Raw genomic sequence first — 17979 nt, forward strand, 5'->3', positions numbered from 1 at the left:
CACCATTCCCCAATAGGTCCCAGGGCAGGTTACAAAATTTAAAATACAATATTAAAAAGAACTAACACACATTTCAATCACAATACATTAGCAACTAATATTGAGGGAAGGACCACGAGCAGAAGGCCCCGGTTTCAACCCCTGGCATCTCCAGGAAGGGGTGGGAGAATCCTCTGCCTCAAGTCCTGGAGAGCCACCGCCAGTCAGTGGCAACACTAGTGGACAAGATGAACAAATGGCCTGACTCGGCATAAGGCTGCTTCCTCTGTTCCTGTGACCATGGCCAAGCGCTGCCAAACGTCCCATGGAGCCAAGACTGCCGTTGTGTTAATTTCTGCATGAGATCATCTTCTAGCAAACACAGAATTGAGGGGATTTTACCCAGATGCTGCTGCAAATAACAGCAATTCCTTCTCAGTTAGGAACAAGGACCCATTCTCCTGGACTGCCACTACAACCAACACTGCACTGTAAGACTGGCTTTTGTATTTATAGTTAGCATAAGCATTGTCTGTTTCATTTCACTGGAAAAAAAACAGCCGGATCTGAGTGACAAGTAGGAAGATAAATGATCATATACATTGACACAGCACTACAAGCAGATGGCAATTCCTCATAACAACTTTTCATAATTTCTTAATCGCTAATCTGGCACAAACCTAAGTTAATGCTTTACAGTACTTAACTATTCTCTGATAATACAACTTGAACAAACTTTGTCTTGCTGCATTGATCAACCCCAATGGCAAAGCCAACCAAATACATGCAGACTGCATCATTCTGTTGCCTATATAAGTGATACAATATGGTTGCATGATTAATTGCGTGGCATGCTGGTTAATTTTCAAAGAGAAAATGCAGGCCTAAATAGGAGGCCATCTTCTAGGAGTAGGTGACGCTTGCCCATCCAGCTCTCAGCCCCACCCATCTGGGTGAGGAGCAAAGGAGCCTGTCTTATACCAAAAGCCAGACTAATTGCCAGCTAGCCCAGGGTGACCCACTCTTAACTGGCAGTGGCTTGCCAGGGCCTCAGGCAGAGGATGCTCTTCCCCATCATTGGCCAATTGATCCATTTAAAGGGGAGATGCCAGGGACTGGACCTAGGACATTCTCCACACAGCAGGTGCTCTAACGCTGCCTACCTTCTCTGCCTGCCCATTCAGGTCCCCACAGCGTCCAAGAGAGACCTCTTGCTCGTCCTCCCCTTCCCTCCCTACCTGGTGGGCCCCCATGTCGGCCGAGCTCTCTTTCTTCTCCTTGTCTTTTTTCTCCTTCTTCTCTTTCTCCTCCTCCTTCTCCTTGGAATCAAAATGCTCGCTGCAGATGTGGAGAAGCTGTTGCACCTTCAGAACGTTGCCAGATCCTGGAGGAAAAATACCAAGACAATGAGTGAAACGGGAGACCCAATGCCCTCCCCAAGCATGCAGAGCTGACCTGAGCCCAGGCTCACCTGCGTAAGCACAGATGTCCACCAGTGTGTTGGCGAAGCTGCGGAAGGGCTCCGACACGACCTGCAGTGCTGCCAGGATTGCTTCAATGGCTTCACCCTTTCCTGCAAGAAACAAGGGCACCCCATCGCAACAGCAGCTTAAGACAAGCCACAGTTACTAACTGAAGATCTGGACAGCCTGAAGGGAAAAGGTCTACCTGTCTCTTGCTCCACACATTGAAGGAAGACTCAGTGTTAGACTCTGGCCTAACACATGCATCCAACCAGGAGCAGCAGCAAAACATCCTCCACTGGCCCAATGCTGGGAATCACTTTTACAACTGCTTCATCTGCAAGTGTTTCAAAAGACTAAAGGAAGCAGTACACCACAGTGTCCTGCTGTATGGCTGGATTCTGCGCTATATCCCTTTTTTGCAGGTCAGTAAAGAAAACTGGCCTGGCCCTGGGCTCCTGAGAGGAAGGGCGGGACATAAATTTAATAAACGAATACATAAAGAAATAAATCTGGGACCAGGGTTTAAAGGCACCTATGTATGTGTGCTCGTGGACCAAGGGGGGGATGTGGAATTTCCCTTCCAACAAGGAAATCCCATGTCCTTCATGGAATGCTTCTCAGGGGAAGGAGAGCAGTGTTCTGTTGCTGTAACAGATAGACTAGAAGTCCTTGTGCAAGAATGCAAGGTTGCCCATGCCCCCCTGCTCTGGATCTTGCCCAGAGGAAAAATACTGGGGGATGGGTGCAAGAGACAATCTGAAAACATTTCAGATAAAAAGAAAAACTAAGCTGGGAAGCAGTCAATTTAAAAACTACCAGGAGGTAGATGCCAGTTAAATAATTAACCTAAGAAACTCCACATTAAAAAGCATTTCACAAGGAAACAACCTGCCCTAGGAACGGTAGGCAGGAGGTAAAAGGACAGGATCTGGAGAAGGCAGGCAAGTAACCTTGTGAAAAAGCCCACCTTGCATGCTCCATTATGCCCCTGTCCAGCACACCTTCTGCCATCTCACCACTGGACTGTCCAGCCCCTCTTCTCTTCCACTGCAGAGCTGTCTCTCGGCACCACAATGAGGAATGTGATGCTAACCATGGCAGCCTCACATGAGCATATGTTGCCAGGAACAGCAGCTGCAGCAGCACTTATTTTAACCCAGGCAAAGGACACCACAATGAAACAGGAAGGTCAACCATTTTTCAGAATGCCTCAGGAGTGGTGGCACAGGTTGGTGCAACAGTAGACTTTCCCAGCCCAAAAAGAGCCCTCTGGAGCTGACATGGTTGCCTGCCCATTTTGAAAAATGAGAAAAGACAGCCATGATTCTCCCACAATAGTCTCTCCAGCCTGTGTTTTGGTTTTTTTTGAGAGGCTGTAGATAAAATGGAAAGGACAAAAGGGAAAAGGAAGAGAAAACTACCACACATCCACAGTCTACTTGCCCATATGGACGGGCACTTAGGACAGAAGGGCAATTATCTAGCCACTCCCCCAGTGGCAGTTGTCTCTGCCTCCTCACCATGCAGGTGCCCACTTGACACCCACGGATCTGGCCCTACTGAGTGCGCTTACCCAGATGGTTCAAGCCCAGGCCAAGAGGCAGCCATCTGGCATAAGTGTCCTTCAGCTCCGTCTCAGACTTCTCCATGATGGTCTGGAGGATGGTAGAAGTAACATCTCCATTGCAGGAGCCCACGGCAATCATTCCGCAAGCCAGGGCTGTCACACCAGCCACCTGAGGAGAAAGATCATGTCACCCCGAAGCCTCTGCAGCTGGAGAACAGAACAGCCTGCTGGATCAGGCCTGTGGCCCATCTAGTCCAGCATCCTGTTCTCACAGGAGCCAAACAGATGCCTCTAGGAAGCCTATCAAGCAGGACCTGAGCGCAAGAGCCTTCTCCCCTCCTACGATTCTCAGCGACTGGTATTCAGAGGCATACCGCCTCCAACAAAGGCATCTTGACAGAGGAATCCTGTGGGAGACCACAGAGGGAAACTTATGGGCTAGATTCTTGCATAGTGCTCCTTCTCAAGGGCCAGGTCACCTGCTTGCTAAGGCACATGCTCATCGCTGCTTGACTGTGGCACACAGATGTGACCAATGGAAGAAGATGCCTGACAACCTTCCCTTTTTTCCCCAAGCAACAGCCACTAATCTATCTAGGAGAGGTGTGATGCAGCTAATGAAACTAGTTTTATTTTACTGGAGTGGTTTTCTCAAGGTTCATAGCCTTCGTGTGCTCCTGAACCAACCAATGCAGATGAGATCCCAGATGACCAGGAACTCTCATCCATTACATACATACATTATTTACGGTCATTGACCAATCATACACATACATATCTCATCCATTACATTCCACATGAGAAGAAGAATGCCAAGATCATCTTTCAAATCTAGACTTGACGTCTATCTATCGTCATTCTGAACTTCAAGGTTACACGACTGCTGGGTTTTCCTTGAATGTTGTTTTTCTGTTGCCAACTCTCACACTCCAAAAAAGATGACATATCTCCTCCCTCAGTCAAGCAGCTGACCAAGCTCAAGGCAGCTGTGGCGATGCTCTCTCACCTCCATGCTGGACTTGGAATCACCCATTACAGGAAGCAGCAAGGTCAGGACATCTTCTCGGTTGGACCCAGCATACGCCAGCCCAAGCCTGCAACAGAGTACCCATGTCATTTCAACAATGTATGCTATTTTCCACACAGAAGGAAATGGAAGCCCAGGCAGGCCCTTACCCAAAGATGGCACCAATCCTCATGGTATTGCTGTTGTGGAGGACATAGTCAGAGAGCAGTGCAAGGGCAGGGTCACACTCATTCCTCACCCCAGAGTTCACAATACCACAAGCCAGCAGAGCCCCTGACTATAGGACACAAAAAGCACTGTTAAGTACAACACAGGTCATGACAGCCTATATCTGGCATGCTACAAATCCTAAATTAACCGGAGGGGTAAAAATTGAAGTCACATAGGCCCTGGCTGGGCATATCAGGACATACAACCCATCACTCAGATGCCTCAATGCCAGCCTGATAATCAGAATCAGCACCAAGATAGACGGACTACTGGTCTGACTCGGTGTAAGGAAGCCTCCTACGTTCTTAAGGATAGCAAGTCTTGTTACTTGGTTATAGCTGGACTGCCATGTGCAGTAATGCTCAGGCTGGAATGAGGGCCACCCACCTTGATGTAGTCTTCTGAGGAATACAGGTACTTGTCAATCTGTGTAAGCCCCCCATCCACATCCCATAACAGGATCATTCCCAGCGAGGCTGCAGCACTCAGCATTCCTACAAAATAGATGTAAAAGCTTCTTAGGACAGAGACAGACATTGAATCATACCTAAAGAGAATTAATCCTCACATTTACCAGCCCACAACCAATTTTATTAGTTGTAGGCCTACATTTGCCCATGTGGGATATTATAGCCCTCATGCAGACCCAGCAAAAAACTCATTACTGGCTGACTTTGGGGTATATTTGGACCCCCATGAGATTTTCAATGGCAGCATGGGGTCACTTTGTACCGCAGAGACTTTTCTTATTTTTGGTCACCACAAGTGTGCTTAACACTACAAAGCAGGGGGAAAACACTTATTCAGAGGAGGCAGAATTTTTCTGAGCAGTATACATTGGCCCCTTTTCCATGCATATTGAGTAAATTGGGGTAGTTTGGACCCCAGTGGTTTTCTGTTGTTGTTTCCAGAAGGAAAGCAGTTAGTGGTAACAGGCTGAAATTTAGGGACTTTGTACAGGTGACAGTTTGTGACAATGTCCTAAGAGGACATCCCTGTAGGTCTATTTATGTATAAATTATGCAATAAAAGGCAGAAATTTACCCCCAGGGTTTTTTGCTGGGGTATTTTTTTATTCTTTTGTTTCCAAATGGAAAATGGTAAGTGGAAAATGGCTCCGTGGTGCAGAGTGGTAAGTGGTGGTAATGCAGCCAAAGCTCTGCTCACGGCCGGAGTTCGATTCCAACGGAAGGAGGAAGTCGAATCTCCAGTAAAAGGGGTCGAGGTCCACTCAGCCTTCCATCCATCCGTGGTCGGTAAAATGAGTACCCGGCATATGCTGGGGAGTAAAGAAAGGCCGGGGACGGAACTGGCAATCCCACCCCATATATACGGTCTGCCTAGTAAACGTCACAAGACGTCACCCTAAGAGTCAGAAACAACTCGCACTACAAGTGCGGGGACACCTTTACCTTTTTTAACTGGCTGAAATACAGGGATATTATACAGATTAAAATTTGCAACAATGTGCTCCCTGTGTGTCTACTGGTGTATAAATTACACAATTGAAGAGTGTATCTGGGCCAAAAAGTACCCCACATCTACATGAATGCTACAAGCCTGGAAAAAGCTCCCCTCCCTAATTTCAGAATCAGATAGCAACTACATAATAATTTAGAAACAACTGCCTTTCTAATCAAGGAAGCAATATGGCTTTTCCAATTTACAAGACTTTCCCTGCATTCCATCAGGAAGCAGCTATTTACAGCCCTGCCCAAGTTCCCTAACACACAGCAAACGTGTATCCTTATTCCCAAAAGAAGGCTAGTCTCTATTATGTTGGTTTCCCACGTCTGCCTCTAAAGGGCGAGCACACCCAACTTCCAACTTCCTGAAACACGCATTACAATGTCAATGCATTCTGGCACGTTGAGCCAGGCTGCTAACAGTCACATATGTCCATGCTATTTTTAATAAATAAAAGTTAATAAATAAATGTGTCTAAAATGCAGTATCCAGTTTCAACGTTCTGAAGACAGATTTTTTTATCAGTTTCAGAGCATCTACTAGACTTTCATCACTCTTGTTGAATTTTTTATGTTAAAACACTACATTCAAGAAAAATGGGCCACCAAGTGTCATATTTGTATACGCAGTTGCTATATGGGTGCTCAGGAATCAACTAGAGAGCTCATTTCCCCCCCACTGAAAACACCAGGATAAAAACTGGTGAATGAGAGGAAGTTTGCCTGCTTTGGATTAGTTGTGGGAGAAAAAAGAAAGGGGTACAGGACAACTAGGAGAGGTAAACAGCTTTGGAAGAAGCTCTAGCTTCACAGGATGACAGCAGCAACCAGAAAAGATCCCCTTAATTTCTCTTCAGAGCACCACTTACTTTAAAGCCACAGAGGCTTACAGGTCAAGAGACTGGTCTGTGCTTCAAGACTAGGTATTTCATGTAAAAAGACTGCTAGCACAGGAATAAGGTGTCTCTCAGATGAGTCAAAGCCTCTCAACCGTGCAAAGCCAACTAACCCCACTGCCAGATGGTGTGGATTTCACATTTGGCAGGACTGACCCAGGGGGAAGCTCAAGCAACTAAGCAAAATGGCCTTGGAAAAGAAACAAAATGGCGTCACTTTTGCTGTTGTGCTTTCATTATCCCCACAGAAAGCCCAAAAGCAGGAAGAGGGGGGAAAAAACTGGAGAGCCACTGGGTTGCTATATTAACAAATGAAAGCCTTGGGAAAGGAAGAAATCAGACTGCCGGTCCTCCAGCAGTCTCATAAGTTAGAAAGGCAACCCTGACAGGATGCTCTATTGATACAGTCACTTTTCTCTCAGCTCAGGTACTGAAAACAACCCAGGCTGGGAAAGAAAAGTGCCTGATGTGACAGAGGCAAAGCAAGGGATGGCTCAGCTCCTCTTACCTATGTACATCTTTCATTGAAAAATCAGACTTCCCACCCTCTGCTTCATACCAGATTTATTATTAAAAACGTTTCTAAACCATCTTTCATCCATGCAGACACCATGAATGAGGTATAAAAAACAAAAACAATGTGGTTATTATCCCCTCACATCTTTTTGGCCTGAAGCAGTCAATTTAACTAGGTGAGTGTCACTGGCTATTCTTGTGTTGCAAGATGGCACTCATACAAGACCACATGCGGCAGTCTCACTACCAACAAACTAAGCGTACCAGAGCTATTGTGGCAGAGATTGAGCTCCAGAATTAAAATTTTCCTCAGCAATTAGTTTATTGGCCAAGAGCACTGTGATGTTCCCGCAGGTAGGAACCTGACAAGCACCCTTTTAGAAAATTATCAACAGGCCCTTGTCAAGAGCGCCATTCAACCAAATTTTATCACAGAAGAAACTTTGAGGAAAGATCCCAGGCCTGATCTCCACCATAATTCTCTGTAAGTGTCCCCCCCCCAGCATTCTCCCAAGGAGACCAGCCACTGCCTGCTCCTCTTCCCTCTCACCATGGTCTTTGTTCTTGTACAGCCACTTGTTGCCATCATCCGTCAGCAGCTTGTCCTGCCCAAAAGCAGCATTCACAAAACCGTTCACAAAGGATGAAGCTAAGTTCATGCGAGCCGAATCCACTTGAGAGCCACTGCCGCCAAACCCTGAAGGGGCAGAAAGCACAAGGGAGAGCAAGTCGATGACGACACCAGGCACTCTAGAACTACTCAAACAGATCCTTCTCTGTCTCCCATTCACGTTTCTCCCATTCATCTCATGTGAAACTCTTAAGAGCCTTTTTGCAAGGGGAACACAGCCTGACAGATTCTGCAGCCAATTAAGAAAACTACATATTCTATATGAATTATAGCTTGTTTAATATAGAAAGCTACGTCTATTTAGTGATGAACAAGTTACAACAAAGGATGATACAAAGCATTGTACAGTATATAAAGTGCAAGACTTGTGTGCCCATAAGCTCAGGCATAATTACCTATTGCTCAGTTTGACTATTGTAACGCCTTGTGCATGGGGCGAAAACAATTCAGAATTCACCAGCTCTACATGTATTCAGTGCTGATCGTAGAGATTACAGGGATGCATTTTTACACTACACTGGTTAACAGTCTGTTTCTACGCCCACATTCAAGGCGCCCACTCTCACCTTTAAAGTCCTCAGCAGCTGAAGGTCATATAAAAATGTGCAAATGTTATTGCAGAACAGCCTTTTCAATGGTGATACCTATGTTGTGGAACTTCCTTCCAAAATGTGATGCTGCCACTGGGGGGAACACCTCAGAAGCATTTCAATTCCAGAATGAAACAGAACTGGCTTTTTTACAACAAAAAAGGAAAACCCTGCTGCATACATAAAAAGAATTCACTGGGCTGCAGCCATTGCATACGAAGGCACAACAAGTAGGGTACCTGGAATTAGGACTTCTCTCCACCACAAATTTAATTTGAACAAAAATCACGAGTGGTGACAGGAATCATATCAACATCTCAAGAAGCCAGCACCCACCTACCCCACTGGTTTGAGCAGAGCACTTACGGTTGTTTTCTAGATGGGTTTTGTAAATATCATCTGGCACTTTGGGCTCCATGATGTCCAGCTGGAAGCAAAAGGAGGAGTTACTCTTCTTGGCCACAGGCTGACACGGCATCATAACAAGGCGTCCCTCTACATCCAACATAACTTTTTTAAGGTTGTGAGACCAACCGTTCACCTAGTTCATCTCCACCGGTGACTGATCAATTGCCATTACAAAGTTTGCAACAAGGCTGTATGCCTCTTTTAGAAGCTTTCCTCCAGGTCTGATCACACTGTCCACCCCAAATCACGTAAGGGAACTTTCACTTGAACTAAGGTGTCAAGGACCATAGATCAGGGGCAGAGAATCTGCCTGCATGCGGAAAATCGCAGGTTCAATCCCTGGCATCTTTCAGGTAGGACTGGGAGAGACTTCTGCCTGAAATCCTGGAGAGCCGCTGTCAGTTAGTGTAGATAACACTGTGCTAGATGGACCGATGGTCTGTCTCAGTATAAAGCAGCTTTCTATGTTCCTGGGTCAACACTTTGATCCCAGCCACTCTGCAGTGCAAGTAACCTACTAACAAGCCTGTCTGAGCTTCCTCTTCCTCCACAGGATACCACAGCCATGCTTATCTTCAATCCAGAGGCCAAAGTGTGTTAAAGCATTGAAGAGGAAGACTGCTACCTCTAATGATCCCTGTGTCCACCTCAGCCACACACAACGTTACACTCCATGATAAATCAAAAGAAGTGTGTACAGAAGATATTGGGGGTAGGGGGAAGAGAGAGAGTTGAATAGCCTAAGAGGCACTTTGCTCTTAATCAAGGAGCATTTCATCTGACGGGCATTTGACTCTCACAAGAACAAGAAATTTCCATTCTTATTTGCAGTAGGCAGAGGCAAGAGAAGGTTCACCATAGTTCTCCATTGTCTTAAAAACCAATTGATTGGGAAGCATTCCAACATCCACGCTAAATCTGATCTTTCCAGTCAACATTCACACAGACACTTCTAAGCGTTTCTTCTGAGAGCCACCACAGACATCTGCTCCCCTCCATCTCCACCCACCAGCACAAGCTCAGAGCAGCCTGCAAGGAACTCACCTCCCTGGCCAGGGCCAGAAAGTTGCTGTTGAGTTGGACATTAGACATGATTTCTGTGAGATCCTCATACTCTTCTACATCCTCACTTAGCTCCAGAAAGACTCCATGGCGGCCCAGCATGAAAGCCATTTGCTTCTGAACCACCCTGCAAAAAAAAAGGCAGGAAATACAAATGTATCAGCACCAGGAAGTGTGCATGCAACAACCCATTGTCCATGGTAACAAGATTGCAGAAACCTCTCTGGTATCTTCCTAGCTTTCAGTCACCAAAAGAGTGATATACTAGTAATCTGCATGGATAAGGCACCATGGAGATGCCCAGAATTGAACCTGGGGCTTTCTGCATACAAAGCAGCTGTTCTACCACTGACCTATGGCCCTTCCCATCATAACCTTTGGTTTCTCTGGGTAAAAGGAGCTCAGAGAGCATACTGAAACAGGCCTTTCACTGCAGGACTGTTGATCATCGACAACACCAGGGAAGTTGCTGCTGCTCGCCCTACCTTGCCTCCAAATGACAAACAAATACATTTTTATTTAAGCTACGTTTTAATCTTCCAAAGGAATTAATCATCATCTGACCTAGAGTTGATAAATATTGGATTTTGGTTTCATTCTTATGTTTTGCTTTTATCTTTACATACCTACTGATATAGTTGTTGGAAATTGCCCTCGTTTTACCAAGGACAACAAATGGAAGGAGCGGCGATACCAAATAAGCAAAATCTGCATTTCTGCTCAATTTGAAATATATATATATATACAGGTTTTCTTGGCACAGGTTACATTGGCACAGAGTTGTGATTTTTTTTAAAAAAAAAACACAGTAAAGGCCTGCAGTCCTGACAATAAGCAGTCAGCAGGGTCAACAGCAACAACCTCAACAGTCTCCTTCTCTAGTCTCCTGCCTCAAAGGTCTACTTTTCAGTTTATTTTAGCAAAACCCCAATCCCTGTGGTCCATTGATGTATTTTAAGTTTTCATAGCAAGAGGATGTCTTCACAGTTAAGGAAAAACTAATATATTTTAAGAACTTAAGAGAAGCACCAAGCTGATCAGATACAGGTCCACTTAGCCTGCAATTCTTTGCAAGAAGAAAACAACCAGCAGGCACTAGAACTTCCACCAGAAACGAGTCAGTGGTCCACAGACAGGCTTTGGTCTACCTTCTGTCCTACTCTTATTCCCTCCATCCTTATTAATTTTTCACATATATTTACATTCCAGCCTTCCTCCAAGGAGCTCTGAGTAGCATACATGTTTCCACATGCCCCATTATATTCTTACAACAACTTTATGAGGCAAGGCTGTCTTAGAATTGCTGTTTAATACATTTTTTTAATAATGTTTTTAACCCTTTTTAAAATATTTTTTAAAATGTTTTTAATGTTGTTTTGTTTTAATGTATTTTAAGATCTGTTTTTATGATGTTTTAAAGTGTTTTTAGCACTTCTGTTTGCCACTCTGGGCTCCTGCTGGGAGGAAGGGCGGGATATAAATAAATAATAAATAAATAAAGGCTAGGCTTAGAGATAGCAACTGGTCCACAGTCATCCACTAAGCTTCCTGGCCAAGTGAAGTTTTGAACCCAAGTCACCCCTGTCCGTCTGAGCTCTTTTTGCCTCGATTTCTGTGTGTTCTGCCAGGCTGTTTCTATGCCTGAACAAAGTCCTCCATGTCTATTCTCCCATCTTGAAGTTGCGGCCCAGCAGATCTCACACCAACAAAGATAAAGCGAGAAGTCCCTGCACAGGAGACCCTAGCACAGGTGTGGCTAAACTTTTTCAGGCCATGGGCCACAATGACTATGGTTAACCCTCCACAAGTTGCATGTCAAAATGGGTGTGGCTGAAGTATAAGAGGCCATGGCCAATTTTTAAAAAAGGAAAGCTTTTGGAGGGTCTATGTCACAAAAACCTTTTGGCCGCACAGCAGGGTACCCACAGGAGTAGTCAGTGAAAAATACGTATTTTTTTAAAAAATGACAAATTTGGGAGAGCCATAAAGAACACCTTGGGAAGCTAGTTGCAGCCTGTGGGCTACAGGTTAACCACCTGTGGCCTAGCAGCTTTGATACCATTCCCTTTCCTGACCCGTGAAGTGAAGCAACGTATACACACTAACCCACGCCCACTGCATTGGGCCTTCAGGTTTCTTTCTTGCCAGTGATTTTATCTCTTTCCCACCAAAACCCTCTGGACCTCAGCAACAGCACCCAGCTCTAGACAAAGGCTCCCACATACACATCTTTGCAGGAGATGAAGATGTTTTCTGCCAGTTCCATGTCATTCAGCATGAGAGCCAGACGCAGGGCTTCTGGGTAACGGTTGAATTTGCGGAAGATGCTGAGGGCACAGCGAAGGAGGGCAGAGTTCTCAGGCTCAGGGACATAGCTAACACAGCTGCAGAAGAAAGAGGGAGAGAGAAGGAGAGAGGTGGTGAAGTTTGGGTGGTGCCAACACTGAGGGCTAACAGAACCCTTTCCTCAGTATAGGACAGAAGACAAACACTACAACATTCCGGGATGGGGACACACACTGTCATCTGCAAGCAGGGCTAAATATTTGCCATCATAGCCCAAAAGAAGTGTTGAAGCAGCCAGAAATCTTCCCAGCTAATTATCAACAGGAAGCGAGCAAGATCCACCTTTATGGGCGTCACCAGACTCAGGAGGCAATCCCTTTCAGACAGTGACAATAAAGCACTTTAAATAAGGTACACCACAGAAGTTCAATGGGATTCCACAAGCACTGTTCAGTGCTCTGTTTCTGCAGTCTACTATCCATTTGCAGAGAGATCCAGTCACTTTTCAGACGCTCATATTTGGCCAGCTTACATTTCCTAATGTCCAGTTGGCAATTCTCCACTACAAGGTGGGGGCACAGGACACAGTTTACAAGGGGAGAAGCAGTGAGCAGGAGGAGGGTGCTTAACCATCACATTTCCCCCACAACTCACCCACTCCCCAGTGGGGATTCTCAAGGCCAGCGCCAGGTATTATTTATTTATTTATTTACATTTTTAAACCGCCCTATAGCAACAAGCTCTCAGGGCGGTGTACAAAAGATAAAAACAGGTTAAAACACAAATAAACATGAAAACAATACAGTATAAAAAATATATAAACAAAATTAAGACAAAGACAAATTAAAGTAGAATTTAAAATGCCTGGGCAAAGAGGTAGGTCTTTACCTGGCGCCGAAAAGATAACAAAGAAGGCACCAGGCGTATCTCGTCAGGGAGGGCGTTCCATAACTCGGGGGCCACCACCGAGAAGGCCCTAGCTCTAGTTATTACTGTCCGGGCCTCCATATGCGTTGGAACCCGGAGAAGGGCCTTCGACGTCAGGCGCAGTGAACGGGCTGGTACATAGCGGGAGAGGCGTTCCACCAGGTATTGCGGTCCAATGCCGTTAAGGGCTTTATAGGTAAGAACCAACACTTTGAATCTGGACCGGAAACATATTGGCAGCCAGTGCAGCTGGGCCAGGACAGGAGTTATATGATCATATTTTTTAGTCCCGGTAAGAACTCTGGCCGCAGCATTCTGCGCTAGCTGAAGTTTCCGAACCGTCTTCAGAGGTAACCCTACATAGAGTGCATTACAGTAGTCCAATCTAGAGGTTACCAGAGCATGGATAACTGTGGCAAGGTTCTCCCTCTCCAGATAGGGTCGTAGTTGGGCTACCAGCCGAAGCTGGTAGAATGCATTCCGTGCCACCGAGGCTACCTGAGCCTCCAGTGACAGGAGCGGATCTAATAAGTCCCCCAAACTACGGACTTGCTCCTTTAGGGGGAGTGTAACCCCATCTAGGGCAGGTCGGACATCAACCATCTGGGCAGAGAGCTCCCCCACCAACAGCATCTCAGTCTTGTCAGGATTGAGTCTCAGTTTATTAGTTCTCATCCAGTCCATTATCGCGGCCAGGCAGTGGTTCAGTACATCAACAGCCTCACCTGAAGAAGATGAAAAGGATATGCCTGGACACTTGGGCACCAGCCTGCCCCGGGCCTGCAGTGCCATAGCCCAACACACACAACCATGCAGGTGGTGCGGGGCTAAAAAGCCCATGTGTGCACCCCACCTACCTCGTGTCGTGTGAATAACTTTTATGAATAGCATGCATGCCTGCCATCAACCAAGATGGCAGCAAGGGCATCAGCCCTTTAGGGAAGCCCCCAGCACCATCCTGGGTGATGGCAGGCATGCATGCACTGTGCGCACAGCATTCACATTGATGGGAGAGCTAGGTGGGGCATGCGTGTGGCCTTACTGAAGCCCACGGTGTCTGTATTGGGGGGATGCCTGGGAGTTCCCTCTCTGTGATGCATGGCAGGGTCGGGTTACAGGACCTGACACTCCCATGGATCACGGAACAGGAGCCCCGCCCTCCCACTCTAAGTAGGAGCTGTAGGGGCCCTTGGCCAGGGCCCAACCTGGCCGCTCTGTGGCACTCTTTGCAGGAGTGCAGAGATGGCTGGGCATTTGGAAACACAAACTGGCCACTGTAGTTTTGGCCTTAGTCTGAAGTGGGGGAGAGAGAATGCACAGTGGCCTCTCCAATGCCTGCAAGCTTCCTTCACCTTTTGTCAGGCTGCACTCCTCTTCTCCATCCTCCAGGTCCTCCTGTGTGATGCTGCAGTGCCTTGGCTGAATTTTTATTGCCATACTGAGTACCTCTCAGACAGATACAGCTCAAGCTGGCTTTCTTAGTCCAATATATTTTTTTAAAAAATAAGTACATTGGCCCAGACTCCTGTATTCACTCACAGGCCATTAGATCCCTTACAAGAGTAGTGTTCTTTTTTTTTAATTCAGAATTTGGTAAGGATTTGGTTGCAGACCTCTACCGGGAGCTCATTACTACAGGGCCTTTATCATTGTTGAAAACATTGTGGGAAGCAGTAGTGCAGTGACAGATTCAAAAGTGCAGGGTCCCTTCATGGTAGTCACAGCCATGCCCCCTCCCTCCCTTTTTTGCTGCAGGGTTGAGAACGAGATCCTTGTTAGTGCCTTCTCCCACAATAACAGATGGCCCTAGAAGCCAATAAGCATAAAAGGGGAGAGTGTTAGCTACAGAGAAGAGTCTTCTCAGTGGCTGACTCGCCTCCTTTCACTCTGATTGGCTCCAATCAGTAGGAAAAGACAAAGAAACATGTTAGATAACTCTTCTCAGGGGCTGACTCCCCTTTCATGCCAACTGACTCGTAGGATGCTGGAGACATAAAGACCCTGCTGGGACTCTGCTCCCAAAAAAGTTAGGGTTCTAAGAGTCCCCTGAGACCCCAGATGACCACATCCCTGGTGGGAAGAGGACCTTGGGATTCAGTTCAAAGACAGGCAGTAGTCAAATGTATGGTTTAAAAAACCATATAAATCAGCTTTTGTTAGAGAAGCCATGCTCAAATTCTCTCACTGATGGCACAGGACCTCGGTGCAGCTTTCATGCATTACTTATGGTATTTCTCCAGAATATTGGAGAGGATGTGAGGCCCATGGTACCTATTTTCATCTGTGGTGCGAATGGTCCCATATAAAGCCTTTCTGGACTGAGGTTTTGAAGAAATATCTAAAACTACCCACACTCCCATTCAGATGTTATCCCAATTGGCCCCCCTATCAATTTTTGATGATTCTAACACTGATATTTTATTTAAAGATCTTGTCATGTATCTTTTATTTGCTCATCTTTCAAATGCTCAAATATGGAAAACTTTGGATAATTTGAACATTTCCTTTTGGTTTCAGAATACCTGGATATTGCCATTTTGGAAAAAATTGCACTCTCTTTATGATCGATTCAAGGCAGAGCTAAACCAGATGCATTTCATGTAGTATGATGATGGGACTTCATTTTGTATACCTCTGAACATCAAATGCAGCAGCAACTGTCATTAGCTTTTCGAGAAACCTGGGAATCATAATTTGCTTTTAGACTGTTTGCTGCTCCACGAGCTAGAGGGAGCCCCCAGCTCACGAAGCGTCAAGGCCCCAGCTGACAAAGCGTCAAGGTGAGTTAAGCAGCAGAGCGAGAAGAGGGTAAGTAGCAACCATTTATTTCATTATTTAATTGAATTCAAACAGCTCAGAGTAATAAGTAATAAGGGAAGCCTTCCTTAAACACAATCACAAGCTCTGTTTCCCTAGGTTAAAGAAAGGTCAGGCTGTTCTAGGTGGGAATACAAAAAACAAAAAAGACTCGCCTGGAAGTCGCAGCCCCTTGCTTAGATTAAAAGCAGTCAAAAGCTAGTCTAGTTTGTCCGGCCCAGAGTACAAGGCACCACTTAAAACTACAGGGGAACTTGTACTGATAAAAGTGGTTGTTGTCAGCAAATAAAATAAAAATAGAGTAAAAGCTAGTTAACCTTTCTTATTACCACTAGTCAAAGTCCTTAAACAGCCTCCCCCTCACTAAGGAAGGAAGCCTGCCTTCCAAGGAAGCCTGAGATAATCCTAAAGAGTTAAGCCCCAGCTGATAGTTGAGCCATCAGCCTCAATTAACACATCATTGGCTGGCAGCAGTAGCTGGGAGGGACCAGCCACACATAAAAATTCAGAGCACCCTAGCGAGGGAGCCTGCTCCACGGGCTAGAGGAAGCCCCCACCTGACGAAGCATCAAGGCCCCAGCTGACAAAGCGTCAAGGCGAGTTAAGCAGCAGAGCGAGTTCGGCAGCAGGGCGAGGAGGCCAGAGCCCCCCACTCTGCCTGTCTGTTCCCTGACCTCAACTAAACTGCAGTTTCCAACCCATTGACGTAATAAACCTTAAACAAAACTATGCAGGTAAGAAGCCAGCAGGGGTGTGGGAGCTTTCCAGTGTTTTGCACTGCCTGCAGCATGTACGACTATCTGCCTGTTGGACAGAAGTCATGGGTGTGCTCTCGGTGCAATGAGCTCCTGGCTCTCCGGGAATGACTTCATTTCCTTCAGGCCAAGGTGGCTTGACCTGGAAAAGCTGAGAGAGGCAGACAGGTGTGTGGATGAGGCCTTCAGGGACACTATAGCTGTGTCCCACTCCAACGATGATAGCTCTCCTGCTATCATGGAGAACGATGGTCTCGGGGAAGGAGAGCATCCAGCCAAGGAAGAAGGAAATGATCCTTTGGAAGAGACTCATTCCTTGGGGGATGAGCAGCTATCCTCTTGTGCCGAGGATATATCTCCAGGGGGGTGGAGGCATCCTTGTAGTGGGCGATTCGATCATTAGGAACACAGACAGTGGGGTGTGTGATGGGCGTGCAGACCACAAGGTGATTTGCCTGTCTGGTGCGAAGGTTGCGGATATCGCCCGTCGTTTACATAGTTTGGTAGACAGTGCTGGGGAGGAGTCAGTGGTCGTGGTGCAAATTGGCACCAATGACATGGGGAAATGTAGCCGTGAGGTCCTGAAAGCAAAATTTAGGTTGCTAGGTAGGATGCTGAAAGCCAGGACCTCCAAGGTGGCTTTCTCTGAAATGCTACCGGTTCTACGCGCAGGACCAGCCAGACAGGCCCAGCTTTGCAGTCTCAATGCGTGGATGAGACAATGGTGTCGGGTGGAAGGGTTTAGATTTGTTAGGCACTGGGGAACATTTTGGGACAAGCCGGGCCTGTACAAAAGGGACAGGCTCCACTTGAACCAGAATGGAACCAGACTGCTGGCACTTAAAATTTAAAAGGTGGCAGAGCAGCTTTTAAACTGACTGAGGGGGGAAACCCGACAGGAGCTGAGGAAGGTCCGGTTCGGAATAAACCTCCCCCCTGGGATAAAGACCAAAGAAATGAGGAAATTTTAAAAGAAGTTGGTAGTGTGAGAGCAGGGGCACATGATATCAACTCAAAAGGGCAAAATTACCACAGGCCAAACCACAAGTGCCAAAGACACTTGAAGAGAGACACTGCTTACAAGTGCCTGTATGCTAATGCTAGGAGCCTCCGAACCAAGATGGGAGAACTGGAGTGCTTGGTCTTAGAGGAGAGCATTGATATAGTGAGCACAACGGAGACCTGGTGGAATGGAGAAAACCAGTGGGATATGGTTATCCCTGGATATAAACTATATCGGAAGGACAGGGAAGGACGTATTGGTGGCGGAGTCGCTCTATACGTGAAAGAAGGCATTGAATCCAGCAAGCTCGAAACCCCAAAAGAGGTGGACTCCTCCACAGAATCGTTGTGGGTGGTGATACCATGCCCCAGGA

The 17979-nt window shown here is 46.4% G+C and overlaps 1 protein-coding gene across 1 annotated transcript in view; it reads right to left on the reverse strand.

The window, feature by feature from the left end:
- The window catches only part of PSMD2 (proteasome 26S subunit ubiquitin receptor, non-ATPase 2), a 35012-nt gene that overhangs the window by 4794 nt on the left and 12239 nt on the right, over positions 1-17979 (reverse strand). The window contains exons 6-15 of the mRNA XM_061637468.1: positions 12044-12202; positions 9801-9945; positions 8715-8775; positions 7678-7824; positions 4637-4743; positions 4189-4316; positions 4019-4106; positions 3019-3181; positions 1451-1552; positions 1218-1363 (exon numbers count right to left, since the gene is read on the reverse strand). Coding sequence (XP_061493452.1) covers positions 1218-1363; positions 1451-1552; positions 3019-3181; positions 4019-4106; positions 4189-4316; positions 4637-4743; positions 7678-7824; positions 8715-8775; positions 9801-9945; positions 12044-12202 — 1246 coding nt within the window. The remainder of the gene's footprint in view (positions 1-1217; positions 1364-1450; positions 1553-3018; positions 3182-4018; positions 4107-4188; positions 4317-4636; positions 4744-7677; positions 7825-8714; positions 8776-9800; positions 9946-12043; positions 12203-17979) is intronic.

Source organism: Rhineura floridana, chromosome 7 (genome assembly GCF_030035675.1).
Source record: "Rhineura floridana isolate rRhiFlo1 chromosome 7, rRhiFlo1.hap2, whole genome shotgun sequence".
NCBI lineage: Eukaryota > Metazoa > Chordata > Lepidosauria > Squamata > Rhineuridae > Rhineura > Rhineura floridana.